Consider the following 16,060-nt stretch of genomic DNA (forward strand, 5'->3'; position numbering starts at 1 on the left):
TTATTTAAAAGGAACACCAAAACTAGATGCTAACAGTTAAAATAGTACCATGTCAACAATTAGTTTGAAAAATAGTTTAAAAATTAGAATAAATATAAATATTTAAATTTAAATTTACTTCATGTTTAAATTTCAACTGAATTTATTTTGTTACGAATATCAGTTTTTTATTCTATTTTTTTGAATCGATCAATCACAATCACCTATGTTATTCCATATTTAACCTAAACAATTTTAAAACAAATCAATACATTAGATCGCTAACCACTACCAAATGGATCAGAAATATCATTTTCTTTCAATATACAATATATTCATTTTTATTTTTTTGAACATATTTCTTTATTAAATCTATAAAATAAATTGTAAATTCATTTAATAATAAAATATACGAACCCGGCGCGTAGCACCGGACAACCACTAGTTATTAATAATTTATAATGTATGCTTCAATATATATGTATATGCATATTTTATATCTTTGAGAAGAAAAGCCCATTGTTTGGGCATTAAAGACTATTAATGTTGAGTTGTATGTGCAGTGATCGAACCAGCAAAAAAAACTACTCTTTGTTTTCATCCATGCGGTGGAATATATGATGATCATGCATGCTTCACTGACTGCATACATAAAAAATACGATCATGGATTATGTACGAATAATCAATGTTGTTGCTTCAATGATAAATTGATAATTGATTAACTCTCGATATTTGGCGAATTGGATTTGGGATTTTGAAGTATTTACCTCTAAAAATATCGTGCTGCTTTTCAATTTCTTGGTAATGAAATAAAAAGACTCCGATTTATCAATAAAATACTTATATTGAAACAAAGTAAGAAAACAAACCCGACAGAACTATGAAACTTCTACGGAGACATGGCGGTGTAGAACAGGGAGACATTACTGACGACCATAAACTTCTAAACCACAACAGAGTTAAAGATATCCAAACTAAACTAGGGGTGGGCAAAATATCCGTAAATTTTGATTTGATCCGTTATTCGTTCCGATTCGATCCGAAAAATCTGAATATCCATAACTTAACGAATCGAAGCAAATACTAAAATCTAATATCCGTCAAAGACGAACCAAATCACAAATACTAATATTTTTAGAAACGGATATCCGATCCGATCCATTATATACATATATATGTATACATTTTTATAAAATTATATAATATACATACTTTTATATCTTTATATAAGTTTTATAATGTTTTTATTCACTAAATTAATTATTTAGTTATTAAAAATTGTGAAAGTATGTAATTTTTTATAAAAAAATAATGAAATATTATTATTTTATTTCAGATTTTCTTCTTTTTCTTTTATTTTTATTTATTTTTTTAATTTTTTATTATTTTTTACGGATCGAATCGGACATCCGGAAAAATTCGGATATTCACGGATATCCGATGTTTCGGATATCCAAAGAGTTACGGATCGGATCGGATTATGGATATCCTTAAAATTCCGGATATCCGCTCTGTGCCCGCCCCTAAACTAAACAACCAAATGGCATTGAAACGAAATCAGGGATCCCCACTGTGGGTCAACGATTAGAGTATATGGGCCATGTCTCCGTACAAGTTTCGTACTTCTGTTGGTTTTGTTCTCTTACTTTGTTTCAATATAAGTATTTTATTTATTGATAAATCGGAGTCTTTTTATTTCATGACCAAGAAATTGAAAAGCAGCACGATATTTTTAGAGGTAAATACTTCAAAATTGAATTCGTTGACCCATGAGTATTAATTTTCCTGTACAAAACTCAACGAATTCAATTTTTCCATACAAAACTAAAGAACAAAATTTATGTTCAGTATCTAACGTGAACTTTCAAATTCACCGGACCTTCAAATACCAATCAAACTGTCATATAGATAATTAAATGAAAATAACTAAAAATAACTAAAAATCACCAATTTTAACGACACTAATGCAGCTATCTAAACCATAAACCTTAAATCTTAAATTCTAAACTCTATAAATCCTAAACTGAAATTTTATACTCTAAACCCAAATTTTAAATTTTAAAATCAAACTATATACCATAAACTCAAAACCTAAACCATAGACCCAAATCATATATCTTAAACCCAAATTTTATATCGTAAACACAAATAGTAAACCTAAGCTCAAACTCTAAACCCAAATCCTAAACAAAACTTTGGGTGTAGGATTTATGGTTTGGGTTTAAAATACAGGGGTTTATAGTCCAAAGTTTTTTTAAGGGTTTTGATTTAGGGTTTACGGTTTGGATTTATGATATAGGTTTTGGATTTAGGGCATAAAATTTAAGTTTAGAATTTACGGGGATTTATCGTTTAGGTTTTGGGTTTAGGGTATTTACGGTTTAAGTTTGAGTTTATGGTTTAGTTTTGGGTGGAGTATATAATTTGAGTTTAGAATCTATGATTTGGGTTTAGGATTTTTGATTTGAGTTTAAAATTTAGAATCTAGAGTTTAAAATTTAAGATCTAAGATATAGGGTTTAGATAACACCATCAACATCGTTAAAATTGATGTTTTCTAAATTTTAGTTATTTTTAATTAGTTTAATATTTTAATTTATTTATTTAGTTGGCGTCGGTCCTAAAAAATATGGTGAATTTAAAGATTCATATGTGAATCCAAATCTTGTTCAAAATTAAGGAGGGTGTATTCAATTAAAGATTTGATGTGATTTGATTTTTAATGGAGTTTTAGATGATTTTAATAAGTTGCAGAGATTTAAGTGATTTTTGTTAAACTACTCTAGAATATCACCTAAAATCATGGGATTTGAGTTTTAATTTTTTTAACTAAGAAACTCCACCCAAACACCCTAAAATCACCTCAAAACTTTAAAACTCCATAACTTAAAATATTATCAATAACAGTGAATTTCAGAGTACTTTACGAAATGTCAAGTTTAATAACAGTGGATTTTAAATGAATTTTTAAAATTCATGTTTGAATAACAGTAAATTTGTCATTTTAATACAAATCACCTAAAACTCTCGGTTGAATACACTCTTAAAAGAATTCTGGTTTTTCCTTTGTCAACAAATGCATTCAACTTCTGATTTACATAATTAGTGATTTTGATAAATATCCTTTGGTCGACAAAAAAAAAGAGAGATAAATATCCTTTGTATAAAGTTTCTTCATAATATAGTACTGCAGTGGCATTTAAATAAGATAGAACATAAGAAAAGGAAAAGCTTTTAGATACAAACAGTGCAGTAAAGACGAGTCACTATTCCCCCCTCCCTTTTCAAAGAAATTAGGGCTTTTTTGGGATCGAATTCGCGACAAATAGGCTCATTATTCTTCCGACAACAGTCCAGATTGTTCTCTCCGAGTTTCAAAACAGTAAGCCATTTACTTTACTTCTACTTATGTCTGCAAAAAAATCTTCTAACGGATTTTACTTTACTGTCATTCGAAATTCATAAATGCATTTGCAACGAAACTAGAATTTCGACAATGTTGGCTTTATTTGGTGGAGAAAAGATAGCATTTTGATAACTAAAGGTCAGATCTTTGCTACTCATAGGATGAGTGAGAGATTATTTGTTGGTGGGGCGATAAGATTAATTCGCTTTCAGATTTGATTTTTTTTTTTTCTGTGGATTCGTAAATGCTTGTTTTGATGATTGAAAGTTTGAAACTTTTTGTGCTATACTTGATGTCAGAGGTGTGCTAGCTAACGCTAAAGACGAGGAACAAAGCCGACTCTAAATATGTTTTAGAGAGGTGTTTAAGATTTTGAATTGGAGAGACTTCAGACAAAAAGCTGTTGTGAGCTTTTCAGATGGGTTCGCTCTGTTGTGTGGCTGCGAAATCAGACAGATCATACTCTGCAAGTCCTGACTTTTCCTTTGGCCCTCACGAGCCTTATTGGAGGACTAACTCAAGTTTCTCTCCACCTTCTTCCAGATGGGATCTCCGTGGCGGCTTAACCACCGATGGTGTTAGCTTCTATGGATCTTCCACTTCCTCTAACCCTAACTTTCTTCTTCGTAGTCCCGACCTCTCACAGAGTCTTCACTGGACACCCAGCGACTTTGAATCTGCAACAACAAGAATAGGTTCCCCACATTCTCATAATCAACTACCAGGTGATATTGGTGACTCTGAACCTAACCGGAAGCGGTTTTCCCTGTCCAAGCCGGTTCATCCTATACACCATCATCCTTCTGATAACGCTAGAGAAACAACGTCTGACTCTGCGGATGCCTGCAGCTGGAGCAGCGGGACAACTAACAGCGTTGACTCCGTTGATGTTCCAGAGCCAGTTCTTGAGTGGGACAATAACTCTTCCAGATCACAACAAGTGGCCTCAAGTACATTTAAATGCGGATTGTGTAACAGATACATCTCACAGAAGTCTCCTTGGGGGTCACGGTCCATCATGAGAAACAGAGACATGCCTGTCACAGGAGTGCTTCCATGTCAACACGTCTTTCACGCTGAATGTCTTGACCAATCTACTCCAAAGACTCACGGCAATGACCCACCTTGTCCAGTATGCACCAAACAGGAAGGAGAACAATCCAACAGATCACATAACTTTGTCCAGAGGCTTAAACCGCTTTGTGAAGATGGGGTAGCTACAAGACAGTGGGGCTGTGCTCAGGTCGGTGACTGTGTTGAAAGTGCTGTTAACGTGCCACCGAGAAATACCATTTTAATGATAAACAAGAACAGGATGAGGAAGAACCTCTCCTTGAGAGGAAACTCAAGCAAAGATTCTCCAAGAAAAATCAAGAAAAGTAACTCATTTGCTATGGAAAATCAAGTGTCACTTGTGCATTCGAAAGGGAAAGAGAAAGCTTATTGGTAAGCTGGAAACACAAAGGAGAGAGATCAATGGTTGGAAGATCCTAAAAGACTGTAAAGTATTCATTTTGGAAGATGTGTAAGCAAATTTGTTTAGAGCTTTGATTGTTATCTATCATGTAAGCAGTTACCTTGCTGGCAAGTTGCCAACCCATCTTAACCGGTTCATTATCCAATCACTAACTTTCTTTGGTTCAGTTTATCTATACAGCTGAGTAAACCGGTTTAATCACATGACTTGATTGTCCATCTAGTTTCTCATTGCTTTGGTTTTTCAGACAGTGGTGGTGGTCATCTCTTTTGATAGTCTTTACCTTTATGAGTTCATACTACCTCTCATGTTGTTAGTTCTGGTTAAGATTAATTGTTTTTTTTTTCATTTTCTAACTAACGTTGTTGCTTCGTCCACTCAGAATTTTAGTTGGAACCGCAAAAGGTAAAAACTCATAATTATCCGGGGACTGACTTTAAGGCTTGGTTATATGATTATGAAAGGAAAATTTCATAATTATCTAACAAAGAGATCAATGGATCATCATTGATCTCTAACCACGCGCTCTCCTTAGCACCAAACATTTTTTAGTTATCTGTGTTTGTTGACCATTTTCTCATTATCATTATGTCTATACACTGTTAATACCTTAAGAGACACAAAATCATCACTTAGCCTCACAACCGCTCCCATTATAAACCAAATAATCCCTTTGCTTCAGACAAAAATTTCTGTATTTGATTCTGAAAGTTTAGATTAAAACATGTCTCCTCTTGTGCTTAGCTTCATCATTTGCATGTTCATTAATCCGTTGCAAGGTACTGTATGTTTTGAAGCAGCAAATACATGTTGTCTTAGACTAATGTTGTTTGTTTGTTTGTTTGTCTGCAGGAATGCAAATGCCTTACATGACCTCTGATCCAAAAGAAGTCTCCGGCAAGTCATTCGATTACATCGTTGTTGGAGGTGGAACTGCTGGATGTTCCTTGGCCGCAACTCTGTCAGAAAAATTCTCTGTTCTTGTCATTGAACGCGGTGGCTCTCCTTATGGAGATCCATTAGTAGAAGAAAGAAAGTACTTTGGATACTCACTGCTGAAAACAGACGAGTACTCATCTGTTGCGCAGAGTTTCATCTCGAGAGATGGAGTCGAGAACTACAGAGGACGCGTTCTCGGTGGATCTTCTGCTATAAACGGCGGATTCTACAGCCGAGCTAGCGAAGAGTTTGTGAAGAAAGCTGGTTGGGACAAAGATCTGGTTCAAGATTCTTACAAATGGGTTGAGTCTAAAGTTGTTTTCATGCCGGAGTTGTCTCAATGGCAATCCGTTGTGCAATTCGGTTTTCTTGAAGCTGGCTTTTATCCTTATAATGGATATAACTTGGAACACACGCAAGGGACGAAGATTGGTGGAAGCATATATGATCAGCGTGGGAAAAGGCATACCTCTGCAGATCTTCTGGAGTTTGGGAGACCAGACCACATCACTGTTCTTCTGTACGCGACAGTGAAGAGTGTGATCTTTGATGGAAATAAGACACGTGCTGTTGGAGTTAGGTTCATGAAGAGTGATGGGAGCTCAAGTAAGAGCTATAAAATTCATGTTGAGAAGCATAGAGGCGAGGTTATACTAACTGCTGGAGCTTTAGGTAGTCCGCAGATTCTCCTCTTAAGCGGAATAGGACCTGAGGATCATCTAAATGATCTCAACATCCCTGTAGTCGTCAACCTCAGAGACGTGGGGAGAAGAATGTCGGATAATCCAGCTATATCTCTTCTTGTTGACAGATTCTCGCAGAACCGCACACTAGAGCCACCGCAAGTGGCAGCTATAGCAGAAGGATACAAGTACATACTCGAATCCGAGGTTCTCCCAACTAACATCACCACAACAAGGATCTCCATAGCAGCAAAAATCGCGTTCCCTAAGTCCAGAGGAAGGCTGAAGCTCAACAGCATTAACCCTAGAGAGAATCCTTCAGTGAAATTCAATTACTTGGGGAGCAAGGAAGACCTCGACGCCTGCCTAGAGATGGTCCTCCTTCTTCAACACGTTGCTAGGTCAGAGACGGTCACGTTCTACCTAGGGTTACAGAATCGGGAGAAGCTTTTGGCTGGTGATGAAGAGCTTAAGAGCTTTTGTAAAGATAATGTGAGAACTTATTATCATTACCATGGAGGTTGCGTTGTGGGATCTGTTGTGGATGAGGATTATAGAGTTAGTGGTGTTAAGAGGTTGAGAGTTGTTGATGGCTCAACGTTTGAAGAGTCGCCAGGAACAAACCCTATGGCTACGGTTCTGATGTTAGGAAGATATCAAGGAATCAGAATACTTAAAGAACGAGAAGTAGAGAAAGAAGGAGATGAGAGTTTTCTTAGTCCCCAAGGAAGCCCACAACCACAACCCTAGACACTCTTACCCTATTCAGACAGCAATCACTTCAACCCTATGCATTGAATTTTTTTTTGTTTTGTGTTGTTTGTGCAATGTCTCATGTTCTTGTAATGAATTATGCTCTTGTAATGAATCAATTTCAGCAAAACCAATTCTTAATTGAAATTTGGAAAAAGGAATAAATATATACAAAAAACACAAGCCTAGATCCTAAGCCTCTGTTTCATCTCGAGGGTTCGAATCACCACCGTCTTCTTCGTTTCTTCTTCCACCGACGCTGACCGAAAGTCCAATCCAAACGCCGACTTTCTTCTCCTCTTCAACTTCCTCAACAGGCATCTCGTACCTACACAACGGACACGTGGCGTGTCTCCCCAACCACTCCTCCACACACTTGTAGTGAAACTTGTGCTTACACGGCATCTCAGCCGCCACGTCACCTTCCGACCACTCCTCCAGACAGATCGGACACCCTCCTCCTCCTCCTCCTCCTGCCTCCTTATCTCCTCCGATCACGACACGTGGCAGACTCTCCACGGCTGATTTCGACGCCGGGGATCTCCCCTGTTTCTCAGAGCCGTTCAAGAAATCCTCGAGTCCAACAGGCGATCTGATCACCACCACTCTCTCGAACACCGAACGGCGACGATCGGTGGATTCTTCGCCCTCGTCGGCTTCTCCGGCTGAAGCAAAATTCAGCGGTAGGAGTCCACCTTCTTCGATCCTCCTAGGGAACGCAGCCGCTAACGCTAAAAAGAGCGTCTCCGAAGACATCACACGCAAACAATTAAGATGGAAAGGAGAGATCTTTTCGAGAGAGAAGAAGAAAAAAGGAGCTAACTTTTCTCGGAGTAAACAAAGGAGGAGAAGGAAACTGGAAAAGAAATTAGATACAAATCTGTGAAGAAAGATTCAGAGATTATATATGTCAGTGAGATGTTTTACAGTGAAGCTGGCGAAAAGGTTAGAGAAGAATCTAGAACCATTGTTGTTCAAATAGTCTTTTAACTTTTTAAAAATTTTAAAATATTTAATATTTTAATATTCCGAATCCTTATCCTCTTTTCATTACCGGACAAAGACGTGGGAAGATATTTTTTCTTTACTACGATGCAACTTTCGTCAAAATAAAATCGCTGGAAATATTGCCAATTTTAAAATCCATTTTCATATCTGCACAGAAGGTGTTCGATTAAATTCCGCTGAGAGCATCATCAGTGTCTTTAACATTCGTTGGGAGTCTTTCTACTTTCGATGCTTCTCGAATGGTATCTCGTATGTCTGCTTTAACATCTCTTTCTTCAGTTCAGTTTCCAGTCTCCGACATTCTCGGAACTCGTCTGAAACCTTGTGCCACCTTTCCAGTTCGAACAGCAACAAGTAAGTAGTATGACTCCGTCTTAACTAATTCGTTTTTCCATGTTATTGTCCTCTCTGTCTTACTTAAATTTCGACCCTTTTGATTAGATATGTCCGTGAAACTGTTTGTGATTGAAGCAAGAAACAACTCTCGAGTCGAGAGCCCCAAAACCAGGAACCGGAGGAGCAGGAAGAAGGTAAAATTCTTCAGTTTTGATTCATAAAGTTTGAATCTTTGGATAAACGATGGTTTTGAAGTTTCTTGTGTTTGTTCTGTAATAGTTCAATGGAACACAAACGAAACCGAGACTTTCGGTGTTCTGTTCAGACAAGCAACTCTATGCTATGTTGGTGGACGACTTTAACAAGAAGTGTTTGTTCTACGCTAGTACATTGCAGAAGTCTATTCGTGGTGATCCTCCATGTACCGTCCTTGTAAGTTTATCCACTCAAAAAGAAAAAAAAGCTTGAGACTTTAGTGGCTTAGGTTAGCATTTACTCGGACTTTGCTTTGCTTTCTTGCGCGGTTTCTTGTATTCATGACAATGATCTCTACTTCACTATTCATGATTTTGATTTCTTGTTTTAGAGAAACAATATCATGCCTTAGAGATAGATTAGACACATTAGTCTAGGACTAGATAAAGTTGATGTATGTAACCTAGGCGAATATATATTAATGTATAACAGGAAGCAGCGAAACGAGTTGGAGAGGAGCTCATCAAGGCTTCTATAGACCTCAAGATCAGCGAGATATCATCATATGATCGAAATGGAAATGCTCGAGGCGAAAGAATGCAAGCCTTTGAAATTGCAATTGCTCAACACGGATTCTTACCATAATAGTAGGGTTCTTAGCTCTTAATTCATTATAGTTTATAGCGAAGCTTCTTACATTCACTCTCTTATTGAAAACACAATACAATCTTCACTCTCTCTTGTTTACTAGGTAGTTTAAACAGAAGAGATCACACTTAGAGTCTCACCAAGAGAATCTTTCTGTGGGAACTTTGGAAACTTGATCTTGGAAGCACATGATTTATCCGGAACATACGGGCACTCCACAAACTCTTTTGCGTAGTTATCAAGACATAGGTAGATCTGGAAAAGCTGCTTTGTTCCCTTTACATCTTCGTTGCATTCAATACCGGGTGCAAACCCGATCTTGCGCTTGATCGCGTTCTTGATCTCATCTAAACCGTATAACCCACCATCCGGTTTAATTCCTACACAAAAAAAAAAACAAAACAATGATCAATCTACAGAACTTTTGTTTAAGAATGTTGAATATACCTTTTTGTTTAAGGATGTTGAGGAAATTGAGCTTTTGTCTGAATTTGAGATTGGTAAGGAAGTAAGAGTGTTGGTCGAAGACAGTTTGCACACACGTGCCGTGCTTGTTCCACTCGTGTTCCCATAGATTAGTCTCGTTGCTTGGACATGTCCAAACACCCCACTCTGTCCACTTCTTCTCCATTTTGTTTACTAGATCTGAAACCTGTTAGTTTTTTCCAGACTCAGTTTGAGTTTTACCATTAATACTAGAACATCAATAATATAGATTTATAGTACCAATCCTTCAGATCTACATATCACCTTGGAGATATCGAAGAGATTGGTTTGATCACAAAACGCAGGCCAGGTGCCATTGTTGAACTGTGGCCAGAGTCCATGGATCATAAAATCCGACGCCGTATTGCCTCTCGGTGGAGGACAACATCCTTTTTGGCTGTCGCATATTGCTCCTGGCCACTAGCATTCATATATACGAATAAAAAATACAGTAAGAAAATGTAATGTACGTGTGTGAATGTATGACTTGCTGGAAACATACGTAGGTGACCCAGTAGAAGAAATTGAAATCCGGTGGTGATGGAGACGAAGACACCACAAGACTCTGTAATATCAAGAAGGTTACGACAATGATTCCTCTCATGAGTTATGCTCTTTCTTAGATTTATTTCCCAGACAAATTATGACCAGTACTTGCTTGCTTCTGTATACAAGTCGTAAAACAATATGTTTTTTTCTGTCAACTTATGTTTTTTTTCTCTTATCTTTTCTTGTTTTATTATTCTTCTCTCCACTAATGAATATATATGGTGTAAAATAATGCACTAGTGACTATTATTAATAATAACAAGGTTGAGACATTGAATATAGCACCCGTAATGATGGTAAGTTACTTGGCAAGTTATTCCAGGTGGAACAGTAACGATCTCATTCCATATTTATTTAGCTCACTCGGATGGGCTTTCCAAAATTTACGGACTCTCGTAAGTTTTGTTGGCTTTTGAAATGTTGTATACACACAAAATAACTTTATGCGGAAAAAAGTACAATGGATTAGGAGATTAGAGCTGAAAAAAGTAGAATGGTTTAGGAGATTAGAGCTGGACAAAAAAATCGAATAAGAAGAACCGTACCGAATTCGATAGGAAAAAGTGATATCAAATCCGAACTGAAATTAACTAAATATCCTAACCGAATCAAAATTATGGTGTTTAAAAAATCAAAACCAAAATCAAATCTGACCGGACCGAAGTATTTTGGTTATCTGAATGTATCCAAAATAGATTTATATATGTAAATATATTAATTATTTTTAAATTAATGTATATTAAAAAACATCCAAATTATATAGATACTTTTAAGTTGTCTAAAATACTTAAAAATATATATACAAATAGCCAAAGTGAATGTCTAAATAACTAAAACATATTCAAAATACCAAAAATACTTAAAATATCTGGCTAAAATATATTTCAAAACATCAAAAAATATTTATAACATCTATTGATTTTCTATTTAAATATTTAAACCAAACTAATTTATATATTAAGTTTAGGTATTTTGACATGTGCTATTTAAATTTATATGTAATATATTATTTTGCTTATAGATTTTAACAATTTTAAAGCATATATTAATATTTAAAAATAATTTAAATGAGTTATCTGAACTTGAACCAAACATGCAAAGACCCGAATCGAACATAACCGAAATTTAGAAATACCCGAATGAGAATGAAATCTTTGACTCTGAAAATCCGAAATCCAAACCAAACTGAATCCGAATGTATACATGAACACCCACTCCTATAGGAGGTTACCGGAGAAGACAGTAAATTAAACCGGAAGCAGATCGGTCCTTGCAGAACCGCAAAGGTAGAATTGAGATGACGAGCTAAAGTTATTGGCAAGAAATCTTAAGGAGTAAGGAGTGATACTGAATCTGTTATGCCCCCCGAAAGAGACTATTATGCCAATACGATTTTGCATTCGGATCATCATTAGAAATCACAATACTTTGTAAAATAAATACTAATAAGTTCTTGTGCCGAGATATAGTAAATTCAGCTAAACATAAAATAAAACAACTAGCGGTTGTTTTCTCAAAAAAAAAAAAACTAGGAGGCAGCTCCATTTTGTGACGCCACTAAAGGTGTTTTTAAAATGTATTAGGGTAATGTTGTCTTGGTTCTCTCTCTTCTCTCTAGAGAGAGAATTTTCTCTCTTTCTTTGCCCTGTTCACAGACCTTTATCTTACGCAGGGAGAAAGAGACTTGTTTTATGTCTTTTTGATGTGAAATACTTCTTCGATCGAAAGATCGAGTTGTTTTGTTCGCTTAGGCGATTGTGTTTTCCGGTTAGCGGATTAGTCATCACTTTGGCGATTTTTTGATGTGTTCTCTTCAACCAAAACAAAGCTTTTCTTCATGATTCTCCTTTTGTCTCTGTTTCTTTGGTTGAGTTTAATAAACTCCGGTCTTGATCGGATTTTTTTAGTGTTCTAGCTTTTCCTTTTGCATGTTCTTAAAGTTTATATCGAAGATACGAGGCTTTGTTTTGTTGGATTTGCTTGATTCTGTTCTTAAACGAGTGTAATACTTCATCTTTCCGATGTTAATCTCGAATTTTAGGGTGTAAGTTTCTCTTTAAAACGGAATTGAGTTGAAGAGATTTCATAGTGGCTTTAGGCTAGAAAAGTAGTGTCGGTCCTTTTGAAGGTGTCTTGATAATTTCTGGCTCTAAATCCACTAATAATTCTCCAGCTTTTCTTAATCTAGCAAAGTCCAGATCCTTGTGTATCTTTGGAAATACTTGTGCAAAAGGTTCAAGTGGGATATATGTTTAAGATCGAATTTAAATGTGTGGAGACAGTGATCGGAAATCTCGTATGTTCACCGGAGAAATATGAGCTTCAGAAGCGTCGACGGTGTTGGATTTCCGAAGCGGTACAACATGAGGGTAAAGAAGCCACGTGTGTGAAAGCCTATTAGATTGCTTACACGTGTTTGTTTTGCTGTACATTTAATTTCACGAACAAAAATTGTAATTTTCGGTTTTATCATCTATCCCCATATGTACTAGCCCACTGGGGTTTTAATGAAAGAATATGTTGACAAAAAAAATGTATTAGGTAGGCTTGGGCGTTCGGGTACCCATTCGGGTTCGGTTCGGGTTTTTCGGATTTCGGTTCTATTTTGTAACACCTTCTAAGTCCCATTCTAGTAAATCTACAAGTTCGGTTTGGGTTCGGATATAATACATCGATTTTGGTTCGGTTCGGATAATATCCGAAGTAACCATATATCATTCGGATTCGGGTTATATCAGATCGATTCGGATATACCCTAAATAAAATCTAAAATTCAATAGAAAAACATAAAAATATACTTATTTGTATATAATGGAGTATTTAAGATATTTTTAAAAAAATTAGATACTTATTGTTAGATATCATGTTGAAATAAATATGAAATTGAATATTTGAAGTACATATTTATGTTTTAAATATTTACATTATATATTAATTCGGACATTCAGATCGGTTTGTTCGGATATTTTTCGGATTATCCATTCGGGTTTGGTTAATAACACTTCGGGTTCGGATATGTTTTGTAACACCCTACAAAATCCATTCGGATATTTTTAGATTTCGGATTCGGTTCGAATCGGGTTTTTCGGTTCGGATTTCGGGTTACAGGTTTTATGCCCAGCCCTAGTATTAGTTTTTTTTTTTGTTTTTTTTTTGTTTTTTTTTTTGGTAACAATGTTAAAGCTTTATTACCATTTTCAAGTTTTAGACAGAAATACAAAGGTTATAAGGAGCAGAAGATGCAAGAAGTTAAGCTAAACAACAATTCAATCTAAGCTAAACAAGGCCAGCAACAACTACAAGCAAAGCAACAACATGACCATAGGCTACACCAAACTCAGCACAAACTCTTGCCGCAGAATTGGAACCACAATTAATACCAGAAGTCGAGAACTGAACCCGGTAGATTTGGCAGTACCCGGTGATCAGTTCTTAATGATTAGCTCCTCGAGAACAGCTAGAGAGAGACCTCTTTATCAGCAGCAACCATAGACAGTGAGCAACACCCGAGCAAGCTCACCTGCGTAGACAAAAATGAGCTTTATTTGGAGAGAAGGACCACCTGAGATCGCCACATGCCAAGGACCTGCACCAAAAGATAGAGAAAGCCAGCACCACATCAGAGAAGTGGACAGGAGACAGCCTTAGATCATGCTCCTGAAAGCTAACTCGCTCAGCACGAGACGCCACCGAGACGGAGAGTGACGGTTGACAAGACCAGAAACCAACCACCTCTCCCGCACCCACCACAGAGAACCTGCAGCGGAAACTCCTAGTTCGGACCGCAGCATCCCTTGAGCCCTTCGAAAGCTTGACCGGCCGATCTTAAAACACAAGTAGTCGGAATCTAAGAAAAACGAGCAGAAGAACACCGAACCTCCACCGTCAAACAAGATCCAACACCGGTGCAGACCAAGCGAGCTAGCTCACCCACCACGAGAAGGAGGAGCAAGGCGGTGAGAAATGGAAACCACTTCGAACGGCCAGATCTGACACCAAATCTAGACCGCCACTGCCTTACTCAACCAAAGAAACCGCTCGCCAAACCCGCCTCCATGCTTCACCGAAACTCCGAGCTAAAAACCGCCAGATCTGAAACCGCGATGGCGAAAGTGCTTAGAGCTGCAAGTAAGGAAACACAGAGGGAAGAGATTGAGGAGGGATGAAGACGAAGATAAACAAAAGGGGAGGGGCAGCTAGCGACGGAGATGAGGCCGCCGGCCACCCAAACACAATAGATCTAGATCTAGGGTTTTGGTTCTTAGAGATGGAAGAGAGAAAAATGGTGCGATCATACCAGCACTAATGCACCGGATCCCATCAGAAATCCGCAGTTAAACGTGCTTGGGCGAGAGTAGTACTAGGATGGATGATTTCCTCGAAAGTACTCGTGTTGCACCTTTTTTTATTTTTTTTAAATATATTAGGGTTTCATGAAACATATTGTATTAGAATATTAGGTAATCAATCATAAGTGGTCGGACTTTGTGAAACCAAATAATCCGGGTTTAAAGATACTCCATCTTGTAGTCATATGAATATAAGACCATGTTTTAGATCTCATTAATTTGAATATCCGAAAAAATTAATCCATAAGGTACATTTTCTTTTCTAAATTAGTCTGAATTCTTCTATAAGTTTGAGATAACTTCAGACACCGGGTTGACAAAAAAAAAAAAAATAATACACCGTAATCTACAGACATGCATGCCGTTATCACACCAAAGCTTGTCTTATTATATTTTGATAAATTAAAAGTAACGTGTAAAACATTACATTTTAGATTCCACATGAAATTTAAAGCTTATAACAGTTCACTCAAAAGAAAGATATAATTAAAACTTAGCAAACTGGATATGAGAATAAGGACATCTATCTGTAGGCATTGGACAGTTCATAAACTCAGTCCCCGATTTATCGACGCAAAACAAGATCTCGTGAAGTTGACGGTTTTTCTCCGGATCTTTGTTACAATTGATTACTGGAGTAAACCCAAACCTTTCTTCTATCGCGTTTTTAATGTCTTTAAGTATATAGAATTCGTCATTTGGTTCGATTCCTATAGTTACCACACACATACCAAATAAAAAGGGGAAAAATATGTATTAGAGAGAGAGCATATGTAAATAAAAAAATTGTTTAGACATATTGACTTAATTAATTTATATGTATATCTATTATACCTGCGTCTGTGAGGATTTGAAGAAGATTGATTCTTTCTCTGAGTGCAAGAGTTTTCTCAAAGTAGCCATGTTGGTCCATTACGGATTCGGAACACGCACTACAAGAAAACACGCCGATATCGAGGGGCTTTTTCCTCGGTATTTCGTCGGAATAAGCGTATTCCGACGAAATACCGAGGAAAATGTCCCTCGAAAAAAACTCGTCGAAATTTCATTTTCCGTCGAAATTTCCTCGAAATTTTGTGACGGAATTTCGAGGAAACATAATTCCGAGGAAATTTAGAGGACTGTCCTTCGTCGAAGAGGTCCTCGGAATATATTGAGGAACAATTCCCTCGGTATATACCGAGGATTATACCGAGGGAAAAGACCTACGAAAATTTTCGAGGAACCTGTCCCTCGGAAAATTTCGACGA

The 16,060-nt window shown here is 36.8% G+C and overlaps 5 protein-coding genes and 1 non-coding gene across 8 annotated transcripts; 4 read left to right on the forward strand and 2 right to left on the reverse strand.

Annotated features, from left to right (window-relative positions):
* Positions 1-3,202: 3,202 nt before the first annotated feature.
* LOC108807382 (uncharacterized) lies at positions 3,203-5,012 on the forward strand. 2 transcript variants are annotated; one of them, XM_018579660.2, is made up of 2 exons: positions 3,203-3,363; positions 3,687-5,012. In XM_018579660.2, the coding sequence occupies exon 2, from the start codon at positions 3,806-3,808 to the stop codon at positions 4,835-4,837; it is 1,032 nt and encodes a 343-aa protein (XP_018435162.2). In that variant the 5' UTR covers positions 3,203-3,363; positions 3,687-3,805; the 3' UTR covers positions 4,838-5,012. The 2 variants fall into 2 exon arrangements, with proteins under 2 accessions (XP_018435162.2, XP_056844686.1); XM_056988706.1 differs by lacking the exon at positions 3,203-3,363 and adding an exon at positions 3,398-3,525.
* A 470-nt stretch (positions 5,013-5,482) lies between these two features.
* LOC108806270 (protein HOTHEAD) lies at positions 5,483-7,252 on the forward strand. The gene is made up of 2 exons (XM_018578339.2): positions 5,483-5,643; positions 5,717-7,252. Exons 1-2 carry the CDS (start codon positions 5,589-5,591, stop codon positions 7,234-7,236), a joined length of 1,575 nt encoding a protein of 524 aa, XP_018433841.2. The 5' UTR covers positions 5,483-5,588; the 3' UTR covers positions 7,237-7,252.
* A 106-nt stretch (positions 7,253-7,358) lies between these two features.
* Positions 7,359-8,168, reverse strand: LOC108806271 (E3 ubiquitin-protein ligase MPSR1). The gene has a single exon (XM_018578340.2). The coding sequence runs from the start codon at positions 7,993-7,995 to the stop codon at positions 7,432-7,434; it is 564 nt and encodes a 187-aa protein (XP_018433842.1). The 5' UTR covers positions 7,996-8,168; the 3' UTR covers positions 7,359-7,431.
* Positions 8,169-8,346: 178 nt separating this feature from the next.
* LOC108806313 (uncharacterized) lies at positions 8,347-9,906 on the forward strand. Of its 2 annotated transcripts, XM_018578391.2 has the most exons (5): positions 8,348-8,601; positions 8,689-8,777; positions 8,863-9,015; positions 9,271-9,425; positions 9,530-9,906. In XM_018578391.2, exons 1-4 carry the CDS (start codon positions 8,487-8,489, stop codon positions 9,421-9,423), a joined length of 510 nt encoding a protein of 169 aa, XP_018433893.1. In that variant the 5' UTR covers positions 8,348-8,486; the 3' UTR covers positions 9,424-9,425; positions 9,530-9,906. The 2 variants fall into 2 exon arrangements, with proteins under 2 accessions (XP_018433892.1, XP_018433893.1); XM_018578390.2 differs by having other exon boundaries at positions 8,347-8,601; positions 9,271-9,906.
* Positions 9,375-10,624, reverse strand: LOC108806312 (ribonuclease 1). The gene is made up of 4 exons (XM_018578389.2): positions 10,415-10,624; positions 10,177-10,332; positions 9,874-10,078; positions 9,375-9,806 (listed from the first exon to the last, which is right to left on the reverse strand). Exons 1-4 carry the CDS (start codon positions 10,514-10,516, stop codon positions 9,535-9,537), a joined length of 735 nt encoding a protein of 244 aa, XP_018433891.1. The 5' UTR covers positions 10,517-10,624; the 3' UTR covers positions 9,375-9,534.
* A 4,120-nt stretch (positions 10,625-14,744) lies between these two features.
* On the forward strand, positions 14,745-14,863 carry LOC130497130 (5S ribosomal RNA). Its single transcript, XR_008936143.1, has one exon. It is a non-coding gene; the product is annotated as a 5S ribosomal RNA (ribosomal RNA).
* Positions 14,864-16,060: the final 1,197 nt, after the last annotated feature.

The sequence above is a fragment of the Raphanus sativus genome, chromosome 6, assembly GCF_000801105.2.
Source record: "Raphanus sativus cultivar WK10039 chromosome 6, ASM80110v3, whole genome shotgun sequence".
In the NCBI taxonomy this organism is placed as follows: Eukaryota; Viridiplantae; Streptophyta; class Magnoliopsida; order Brassicales; family Brassicaceae; genus Raphanus; species Raphanus sativus.

Coding starts and splice junctions, on each gene's coding strand:
- LOC108807382 (XM_018579660.2), top strand. CDS start 3,806: ATGGGTTCGCTCTGTTGTGTGGCTGCGAAATCAGACAGATCATACTCT.
- LOC108806270 (XM_018578339.2), top strand. CDS start 5,589: ATGTCTCCTCTTGTGCTTAGCTTCATCATTTGCATGTTCATTAATCCG. Junction 5,644..5,716: donor GTTCATTAATCCGTTGCAAG/GTACTGTATGTT, acceptor GTTTGTCTGCAG/GAATGCAAATGCCTTACATG.
- LOC108806271 (XM_018578340.2), bottom strand. CDS start 7,995: ATGTCTTCGGAGACGCTCTTTTTAGCGTTAGCGGCTGCGTTCCCTAGG.
- LOC108806313 (XM_018578390.2), top strand. CDS start 8,487: ATGGTATCTCGTATGTCTGCTTTAACATCTCTTTCTTCAGTTCAGTTT. Junction 8,778..8,862: donor ACCGGAGGAGCAGGAAGAAG/GTAAAATTCTTC, acceptor GTTCTGTAATAG/TTCAATGGAACACAAACGAA. Junction 9,016..9,270: donor ATCCTCCATGTACCGTCCTT/GTAAGTTTATCC, acceptor AATGTATAACAG/GAAGCAGCGAAACGAGTTGG.
- LOC108806312 (XM_018578389.2), bottom strand. CDS start 10,516: ATGAGAGGAATCATTGTCGTAACCTTCTTGATATTACAGAGTCTTGTG. Junction 10,079..10,176: donor ATCTCTTCGATATCTCCAAG/GTGATATGTAGA, acceptor AAAAACTAACAG/GTTTCAGATCTAGTAAACAA. Junction 9,807..9,873: donor CAACATCCTTAAACAAAAAG/GTATATTCAACA, acceptor TTTTTTGTGTAG/GAATTAAACCGGATGGTGGG.